The 10,460-nt window shown below is 46.0% G+C and overlaps 1 protein-coding gene and 1 long non-coding RNA gene across 4 annotated transcripts in view; one reads left to right on the top strand and one right to left on the bottom strand.

Moving 5' to 3' along the window:
* Positions 1–344: 344 nt before the first annotated feature.
* Positions 345–3,629, top strand: LOC109322283. The gene is made up of 2 exons (XR_002104344.1): positions 345–492; positions 3,269–3,629. It is a non-coding gene; the product is annotated as an uncharacterized LOC109322283 (long non-coding RNA).
* CFAP99 (cilia and flagella associated protein 99) overlaps positions 3,237–10,460 on the bottom strand; it is a 105,072-nt gene continuing 97,848 nt past the window's right edge. For 2 of the 3 annotated variants that reach the window (XM_019553327.1, XM_019553329.1), the window contains exons 15-16: positions 8,235–8,409; positions 3,237–3,778 (exon numbers count right to left, since the gene is read on the bottom strand). In XM_019553327.1, the coding sequence (XP_019408872.1) occupies positions 3,620–3,778; positions 8,235–8,409 (334 nt within the window). In that variant the 3' untranslated portion in view covers positions 3,237–3,619. The remainder of the gene's footprint in view (positions 3,779–8,234; positions 8,410–10,460) is intronic. The other variant, XM_019553330.1, reaches the window with a different exon arrangement.

Raw genomic sequence — 10,460 nt, 5'->3', positions numbered from 1 at the left:
CTGCAAGCAAGGCTGGGGCCAGCGGCAGCATCTGTCTCTTCCTGGTGCTCCAGGTGGGCAGTGGTGGTGGTGCTGGGAGGGGCGCTGCTGCCACCCCAAAGTTTGCCATAGCCTCCCAACCTGCCCGCCAGCTGCCTGGTTGTGCTGCCAGCCCTAGCCTGCAGCAACAGCCTGCTGTTGTTCCATGCGCAGATCCGGGGGCCTGCGCCCCCCGGTAGGAGCCTGGTGCGGCCCCTCAGCCTGCAGCCGCCTGCGCATAGCAGTAAGCACCACGCCCCTCCCCATCCCCTACTGAGAACCTTGCCTAGTAGGTAAGCCACAAGGGGCCTCTCTCCTCTAGGCCTTTTGAGTTTTGGCCTGAGGACACCAACCACCATGTCATCGTCATCTGCACTGCCCTGAAAGTGGACATGAAAGGAAAAGTAGTCCCTGAGACAGCTTGGACCCAACTCATTAAGGGCCTTGAAGACTGCATCTAGCTTTTTGGAGACAGTAGGCTGTAGCATAAGTCTCCAAGTGCTAGGTACAGCTGAATGTTGAAGAAGTGTATTCAATGCTATGGGTGCAGACAGAAACGCAGCTCCCCGCAGTAACTGGGGCTTTGCAGGAAGGTGCTGAGTTACAGCAACCCCCCCAACCAAACAGAAGCTCACTCTTGGCTCCAGGGGGAGGGGAATCTAGCTATTGGCTGCCTGCCTGCAGCCACTTCCACCTAGCAACAGCCCCTCCTCCCTGGGAGCTTGCCCTGTTTTCAGAAGGGGAGGGGGGAAGGAACAGAGGGATCTTGTTTTAGGGGTTCTCCAGGCAGCACTTTGGGGGGACTCCAATTCTCCCCCCCCCCCCAGTGGGGGCTGAAACCCCCCAGACCGGACTCCCTCCACTCCCTTTCCCCCCTCCCATTCTGAAAACAGGGTCAGGCTGGGAGGCAGCACAGATACAAGTTACAGAAGACTTCCTGTTTTGAAACATCTTCCTCTGACCCCTCATGCAATGAGGATTCAGATTTTTTCCCCACCGGATATTTTTGGAGCAGTTTGCAACCATGTATGCGTGTTTGGTCATGACTATAAACTACTTTCTGTGGCCAGATCAGGTGAAAATTATCACTTCTGTCTGGACCCCATAACACAGGGGTGGGTAATTATTTTGGTAAGAGGGCTGCTTACTGAGTTTTGGCAAGCCATTGAGGGCCACAGGACAGGCAGCAAGGGGCAGATAAGTATTGATTTTCTAATTTTTTTAGGGGCCCTGTGGGCCAGATAGAATGGCCTATTGGGCCACATTTGGCTCACCCCTGCTATAACACATCAGAGTCCTAGATGTTGGCCATTGTAAGCATACAATTGTAAGGACTGGTGTGTAGACAATCTTGCCTAGTAGGTAAGCCATGAGGAGAGGGCCAGAGACAGGAGCTAGAGTCCAAGGTATCCAAACCGAGGGGGAATCCTAGGAGCAGAGTCCAAGTTAAGAGACTGAGTCAGGGTCCTAGGATCAGAGACCAAGTTACCAAATCCAAGGGGGAAATCCAGGGCTGCAGGCCAGATCAGGGTTCTGGCATCAGAGACTGAGTTACCAAAGCCAAGTGGCATTTCCAAAAGCAGAGCCAAGCAAGGTCAGAAATCAGAGTGCTGAGAGCTCAGGACCCAGGGAGGCTTACCACAGAAGACCAACGAATCTCTGCCAGGTTTAGCCAGATGAGCAGTTAGTCAGGGCTAGGCTACCTGGTTAGAGCCCCTGACAGGAACTGACAGCCATTCTGTGGCACTAAGTGTCATTGTGCTCTAGCAGCTTTCCCACATCCCACAGTTGATGGGTGTTCATCATTAAAGGCACATCTACCCACCTGCCCATCAACCAACCTCACAATGGATACTGGGGGCAGAGGGTATGCCAAAATGTATGGCGTGGCTTTCTAGGGAAAGCTGAAACCTGAATCCACCTCCCTGGGAACAGAGAAGCAGGGGCTAGGCAGACCCCATTCACAGCCACTTGCCATCTTCCTCCCCTGCTAGTATATAATCCTGGGGAAACTCCAGGCCTTTGCCACTGTTAGGGAATGCCCCACTCCAACCCCCTCATGGCATTTCAGCGGCATGGCAATGCCTGAAAATAACCGTTCTTCTTGGAAGCCCTGGCAGTGTAAGGATGCACTGAATCATGACAATTGAGAACTTGTTCCCAATCAGTGATGCTCTTGGAACAGTTCAATTGTTGTGTGTGCCAGACTTTCTGTTTCCACTCTAGCAACGACTCCCTTCCCTTGTTCTCCAGCCCCCTGTATTGCAGCATTAGAGTGACATTGATTTCTTTGTACCCCTGCAACACCTGTGAGTCCAGGGGCCTCTTCAAATCATCTGCAATTTAGACAGGCTACATTTGTGATGTACAAAATGTATAGGACTGTTGCACAGCATAGAAAATATTTTCACAGCTAGATGGCAACAAAAGAATTCTGTTGGCTTTTCTTTGGTAGAGAATGCTACTGCTCTGTGAGTGTTAGGAGCACCTGCCTCCACTTAATGTCAGACAGATTCTAATTCAATTTAAATATCTGCAAGTGCAGTAACAAAACACCTCATAACTGGTACGAATTTAAGATAGAAATGCATTATATTTTCCTATTGATGCAGTTTTTAATTCAGATTTATATCCACCTTGGCATTGTGCCTAGATTCAATCATATGACATGAAGAACCTTTTCCGGAGACAGCATAGACGCTATGTTATCTTTCAGGTAGACTAACAGCAATCTAAATGCATCTGGAGGCTACTTTCTATGGAGGTTAAGGAATATTATTTTCTTTTTCCACTGTTTTGAGATGGAGGGAATTCACCTCTAGGAACACAGAACTGGAAGGGACCTCCTCAGAAGGTCAGACTCTAGTCTCTACTACTACCACAGGTCACCATGTCATATAATCCCTCTGAAAGGCTAGAGTGGTAGGTCTATTGCTCCACATAACAGGTTGAACTAGAGCATAAGTCAACATTGACACTCCCCACCCCTTTTACAGATGGAAAGTGAGATAGAAAGCCTGACTATACTCAAAAATATGTTGTATTTGACAATACACAGGAACTCAGACTTAGTTCTCTCATTCTCGCCCTCCACAACTAGTGTTGACTTTGCTTGTCCTGCTGGTAGGGATGATGGCACTGTTGTATAGAAATATGTCACAAACTAGAGCTGATCTCACCCTGTGAGATGTTAGAGGTTCAAATAAATATTCTATGAGTTTCTTTTACCCATTTTTAGTCTTCATTTCAGGAAATTAACATGGCAAACAAGTGGCCCAGTCTGTAACTGTTTCAGATGCACGCAAAATCTACAGTGGTCTCACCAATTTATTCATCCCCATGTCACAGAAATCTCAATGTAAGTAATTCCATTTCTTACAACTGCTGGTTCTAAAAGGAAAAACATTCCAGCATAGATTGAAATGACAATTTTACTCTATAAAAATTCTAAATTCTGCTTCAGTTTTGCTTGTGCACATCAGAATTTGACTCCAGAGCATGTTCAGGTGTGACAAGGGCAAAACTGACCCTTGGCAGATGCAGTGGGAATGGTTTCCATCACCACCAGGGCTGCAGTTGTTCCAGAATCATTGGTTTTTACTTAGGATCGCAATATACAAGAAGTCGCTCCAATTTTTGCTGCCTCACATGTAGCCATTTTCTGAGCTGCTTCTCTGGATGCTAGGCCATGCTGAAGCATTTTGAACTGTTGTTCCCGACTCTTTTCCAGCACTTTCCAGTGGTTCTCTTGCAGAAAGCCCTGAAGAAGGGAAAGACAAAGTATCGTAGCTCAGCTGAGAGTGACACTAACAACATTACTTCAATACAACTATCTAGAGGGCTTGCAGGTACAAATTCTACTTGGTATCACAATTGGCTTAAGCACAGTAACTTCAAATGAGTTGTGATGAACAGGGATCTAGGTTTTCTCTTTCTTATAGGAAAATGGAAAAAACCCACAGATTTCCCCTTTTACCTGAGGAAAATGTGGATTTTTCATTTTAACGGAGAAACACATGGATTGTGCACTTCTGCAAAGAGCTCTCTGGAGGCTGGTAGAGTTCCAGCCTGCAAGGGGCTGGGGGAGCAGGAGGAGGGCGGTCAGGCAGGAGGTGCCACGTGAATGTATATGCACATAGCTGCCAGGCAGCCTGGAGAGCAAGGTTCAAAATATGAGTGGGGCTCAGGGGGGGTTGAGCCCTGCCATAAGAAATGAGAGCACCCCATAAGTCTGCCATAAGAGACAAGAGTCCTCCCCATAAGAAATGAGAGGCCCTGGCCCACCCATGCCTTTCTAAGCAGCCTGAGTGATGGTGGCAACTCCTTCCAGGTTCCGGCTGCCACTGACGCAGACCCCACCAAGAGTGGAAGTGTAATACGAACCCTGCTGGGGCCTTAGCAGTCCAGCAGGAGGGACCTAGCGCAGCAGGGCAGAGCAGGGCCAGGCAGAGAAGCTCCTTGCTCCTGCAAGCTCTGCACGGCCCTGGCGAGGTGTCCCTTGCCTGCCTGGTAGCAGCAGGGACAGCGGCGCAGGGTTGTGCCCCTCACTGCTGCTGGGTGGGAAGGGGATGCATTGCCAGGGCAGCGCAGAGCTCACAGTAGCAAGGAGCTCAGAAGCTGCTGCGGGGGGAAGGAGACTGTGGATCCTGGTCCCTGGCCCTGTAACCCTGACAGCCCTTTTGGCAGGGCTGGGGGGGCAAGGGGCTGTGGGTGGTGGGTGAGGGGCACCAGCAGGGCTGTGGGGGTGTTGGGAGGGCAGGGGGGAGTGAGAGGCACCAGAGGGGCCAGGGGCTGTGGGGAGGAGTGAGGGGCACCAACAGGGCCATGGGGATGTAGGGGGAGAGTGAGGGGCACCAGCAGGGCCAGAGGGTTTTTGGGGGAGAGTGAAGGATACTAGCAAGGCTGGGAGGCTGTGGGTGGGGAGCGAGGGGCCTGGACCTGCATTCTGTGATTAAAGGGGACAGGGGGTGCAGCTCTAATTTTTCTATGATAAAAACCCCCAAATCAAATACCAAAGTATATGGTATTCAGAATTTATTTTATTATTGTGATTGAGGCACTGGTAGGCTTTCAATTTGCTTTAAAATTGTAAATATATCAACATTGTGTTCAACTGATACCTATATATAGTGGCGTTTCACTTTAATTACAGATTTGGGGGAGGTGTTTTCAGAGAATCTGTGATTTTTTTATCAGAGAACTTGTGATTTTTTTTTATCAGGGAAAACTGGGATTCCTGGTGATGAAGAGAACCAAATCTGGGTGGGTTGACCAACTTGATTCATCTGAATCAAACAGATACATTTTTCTACAAAAATATTAGGTCACAGCAAAACTAAACAACATCTGTATTGTTGTGCAGTCTTGCCTCCACCTGATATTCTCCCTCTGTCACCAGTTTATTCTTTTCACAACACATCAACACTCAGCTACATAAGTCCCCTGTATCAAATTCTACAGGCATGCTGACTCAACAACCAGATTCACAAAAGCAGCACTCTGGAAAAGCTCAGCACACAGAGACAAAGCAACTTCACATCTAAATGATGCCAAAAATTCTAGAATAACTTCTCTCCTGTTTACAGTGCATTTGTCTTTGTAGCCAGTTTTCTAAGTTGTAAATGTAATTCTATTTTGCATGAATTTAACGGTGAGTGTATGTGGTTGAGTGTATATCATCCCTTGCATTCAAAGGGATTATATAGAGTAAGCAAAGCCAAAATGTTAGCTTTGGGTTTTAAGACAGGGAGGGGATCTCATTCTTTCTTACATTCAGGGATCAAGCAATACAATATAAGAAAGGAAAGATGACGTATAGACATCTAAGCCCAAGAGAGGGCTTAGAACTATGGGGCTGGAAGAGATCTCAAGAGTGATCTAGTCCAATCCCTTGCACCTACAAGGGTTTTGCTCTTCTTAAACCATATCTATCTGGCCTCTTTCTGAAACCCTCATAGGAAGGAGATTCCATAACTTTTCATGGTAGTTTCAGCATCCTGTTCTGATCATGAGGCAATTTTTCTAGGACAGTGGTCACCAAGCAGTTGGTTTCAATCGACTGGTCTCCACGATTGGGAGCGGCAGGATGCATGTGGATAGGCTAAGCCATGTCCCCTGCTGCCCGGGTTGGGCTGGATGAGCGGGGTCAGAGCTCAGGCAGCTTGTCCAGGAGGCGGGGGACAGTGAGGGGGGTGGGAGCAGGTGAAGGGGGGACATGGTAGATTCTGGGGTGCCAAAAAGTGGTCTTCACCATCAAAATTTTAGAGGGCACTGTTTTAGGGCCTCGATCTAAATCTGGTTTTCTATAGTTTAAACTCCATAGCTTTTGTCTGGCCAAAGAAGAACATTGTTTTTCCATCTCTTTTATGGCAATCTTTCAAATATTTGAAAACCTGCTATCATGCTCCCCACCTTAATATGCTTTTCTTGGAACTAAACACACTCAGTGTAATGAGTCAGTATTCCTGCTGATGTGATGAACTGTCCTTCATTGCCTGGTGTGCTGGCAGGAACCTGATGCTGCACCAAATGGCCTTAAAACCAGCAGGGCACACCTTGATGAGTTGTCTGCACAAGTCTCCTGGTGAGCATGTAGACTACCTTGACTCTGGCATGTAGCTTGATACTTGTGTCTGCTCAACTATGACTCTTAGTTCCTAACTCTGGTGTCACCTGTGGCTTCCTAGTTCTGGCTCCCTCTTCCTGACCACATCTTTAGTAATTTGACTCTGGCTTGACCAGTGGATCTAGACCATGGCCGTGAATCTCTCCTGACCCTTGGTTCCGGACTTAAATTCCTAAGTCCAGGCCTAACCACGAGGCATGACTGCCCATGACCTTGTTGTCACACCTAGTTCCTTTAGCCTTTCCTTGTATCGCTTACCTTCCAATCATTGTCATACTCATTGCTCTCCTATGATATATCTCCAATTTCTTTACATCCTTCTAACAAAGTACTGCCCAAAACTGGGCAGAACACTTCAATAGAGGCCTAACCAGCACTGAGCAGAATTGTAGTATCTCCTCCTGTGTCTTGCAGATGCTGCTTCTGTGAATCCAACTCAAAACTACATTTGTCTTTCTTGTGACAACATCACATTGCTGGTTCAATTGTTATCTATTGCAACCCCAAGACCTTTCCTGGCAGGGTTCCCGCCAAGTTGTTTATCCTCCATTCTGGATTTGGGCTTTTTTTCTGCCCTGTGCAGTACCTTACATTCATCTTTGGATTTCACATTATTTATTGCTCCCTTTTTCAGATGCTTTTGAATTTTAATTCAGACCCTCTAGTATGTTGTCAGTGCCTCCCACTTTTGTGTCACCTGTAAGCTTGGTGATTCTACTCTCTGCCCCATGCAACTCAACTAGACTAAATGCTACGCAAATCAGGTCTGATTTGGTTTAGACACGGTAACATAATGAAATAGCCTTTGACCAATACAGAATAGTATCCATACTCAGGAAAGGCATGGGAGTCTGCTGTAATGAACTAGGTCATAGGTGGTCTTGCCTAGTGGTTAGGGAAGGTAGGAGCCAGGCATGTAGTCTAAAACATGGACTGATTTAGGAGCCAAGTTACCACATCCAAGGGAAAATCCACAAACTGGAGTCCAAGAACAGAACCAAGCAGGGTCAGGAACCAGAAAGTCAGAGAGCCTTACTGAAGCTGACCTTAACCAGAACTATTTCGGCTGCCTGGAGTCTGTTACTACAGCTGGAACTAAATGGAGAAGTGGCTCTCCCAGCAGCCAGTCAGAAAGCTCAGGCCATGGCCAGCTAGAGTCATTAGCTGGGTTAGGGTTGCCAGCCAAACCCCCAGGCAGATACGGCCCATTAGGCTGCCTTAGGGACCCTAACAACTGCAAGTACTTTCTTGAATTAAGATTTAAATAATTTCTCTGCTGATTGGGGGTGGACTTAAGCATGGACCTACAATAAAACATATGATAAACTACTGTGCTCTTTGTGGCCTTGAAGGGGATTATAAAGCTGTAGACACATCCTCAGAAAGGTTTACCATTATTACACTATTTAAAGTTGAAAATACAGCTTTCCCCAAGGCAAGGAATTGAGTCCTACCAAGGGTCCATACAAAATAGCTCTATAGTTGTTATTTCAACAGATTGGCTGATTTAACCCTAAAGTAACACTTTGCTAATGTAGCTTCAAAATAGTAAGCCCATCATGACTGCTTATTGTAATAATTATTTGCTTACTTTTTGTGGTTCCCAGGGCCTCACTGCACTAGTTTTCAGGGGTGTAACCTTTAAGAGTTCAGCCTGCTTTTTACGCTCCATAGTTTTTTCTGTAATCTTTTTCTGCAGATTTAAAACACGCTCATCTTTCACAGGTCCTTCACTGAACTGCGACTTAATTTTCTTTTCTTCTTGCCTGCAAGGTCAAAAATGAAAGGAAAAAGGGAGACAAAGCCATATGGATAATATTGACGCAATAAATCCAATGCTGAATATTTGGAATAAAAATATTTTACTTTATAAACCATTCATTAGCTTTTTTACCTCTGGGGACCAGCTAAATTCAATTTAGTTCTAAATGATAAATGGAAATGACTAGTTTGAGTCATGTATGCAGTTTGGAAAAATATCTCTGCTTGCTAGATAGCAGGACTAGTATATCTAGGGCACTGCAAGCCAGGCCTGGTATTGTTTAGGCAAAATGGGTCTAGCTCCTGTCTCAATAGTGTAGCCATTATCTAGACAGTGCGATCGGTTTTTCATTAAACTTCACCCCAACGGGTTTTTTTTTCAGCTAAAGTATATTCCTTTTCATATACTCTCAGTAGGTCAAATTCAGAGTAGTCACTAGTGGTGAATAGTGTGAAGTGGGGAGTGAGTTTAGGCGAGCATAAACTGATAGAAAAGTGCAGCAATAATATTAACAAACAAGTGCAACAAAAACTAAGGTAACTTGTACTTTGCTGCTAGTCTTCTACCCTTTTGGAGAGCAAATTTTACCAGTTTATGCTTGCTGACATCCAACAACCTCAATTGACTAATGGCCCTTGTCACATAGGTTATACCAACTTACATTTACACTTACTTATACTAACTTACTGATATGCATCTTGCACTTCTATTTATATTGTCTCTGAATTGTAGCGAGTATTATTAACTCATATTATTAAGCACTGCAATCATTTTATAAAAAAAACTATGCCTCTCAGGCCATGTTCAGACATAAAGTGAGTGGATGCAGCTCTGCTGAAGCCAAAGGTACTGATTACAGCAGGTTTAAGATATAGCTTCTCTCAGCTGACAGGGCTAATAGGACATTTTCTAGTTCAGTCCTGAGTTTTGTAGAAGGCCATTTTGGATTTATGTGATACAGTATTTCTCCATAATTGGTTTTACTGAAAATTTTAACAAGATTCTTATTGATTTCTCTAGGTAGTGTGTTGCTTGGGGCATTGCTGGGCTGATATGAATTGTCTCTATTACTAAGACAGTTGCAGGCTACATTTCCAAGGGCCACTCCTTGGAATTGTTTATTATGACAGAAACCTCCCTCCCGCGGGTCTAAGTCCTCAATCTTTTAGCATAACTCAGACTACCCTGAGGGTAGGCATCAATGTCAAACAAAGAAGCAAGGTTTTTTGGTGATATCTTTTATTGAACCAACTGTATAGCTGGGGAGACATTAGATAAGCTTTTAGCAAAATGATTTGGGCATAAAGTGCCCTTTTTCAGGTGTGCTTGCCTAACATCTCTCCCAACTGCACAGGTTGCCCAATAAAAAATGTCACCAAAATAACTTTGCTCCTCACATATTTTCTGGACCATCATGACTACAACAACAGTCTTACTAAAACAACAGTCCTTCTTAGGGCTGTTTTTGCTCCAAGTGCTGAAGTCACAGAGTCACTCAGAAGATCTGTTAGGGTTTTGGGCACTCCTCTTTCCTGGAGAGGATATTTCTGGTCCATTCTGGCCCTTGTAGATCTTGAGTCGTTCCAAGGGCAGGAAACTCTTGTATAGCCCATCCTCTTCACAGAAAGCATTACTAGAATCCTGGACTTCAGTCTCAGCAATACCCAAAAGCCAAATTAAGAGGTACGTTTCATAGTTTCTAGGGTCGGAAGGGACCTGAGTAGATCATCTAGTCCGACCCCCTGCCATGGCAGGAAAGAGTACTGGGGTCAAATGACCCCAGCAAAGTGTTCATCTAACCTCCTCTTAAAGACCCCCAGGGTAGGAGCCAGCACCACTTCTCTTGGAAGCTGGTTCCAGACCCTAGCCGCCCTGACCGTGAAGTAGCACCTCCTGATATCTAGCCTGAATCTACCCTCTGCCAGCTTGTGACCGTTATTCCTGATCACTCCTGGTAGTGGTTGAGGGAACAGGGACTTCCCCAGTGCCTGCTGGTCCCCTCTGACTAGTTTGTAACAGGCCACTAGATCCCCCCTCAGCCTTCTCTTGTGGAGG

This window comes from Crocodylus porosus, unplaced genomic scaffold, assembly GCF_001723895.1.
Source record: "Crocodylus porosus isolate Cpor-Errol unplaced genomic scaffold, CroPor_comp1, whole genome shotgun sequence".
NCBI lineage: Eukaryota > Metazoa > Chordata > Crocodylia > Crocodylidae > Crocodylus > Crocodylus porosus.
This window is presented reverse-complemented; position numbering and strand designations above follow the sequence as displayed.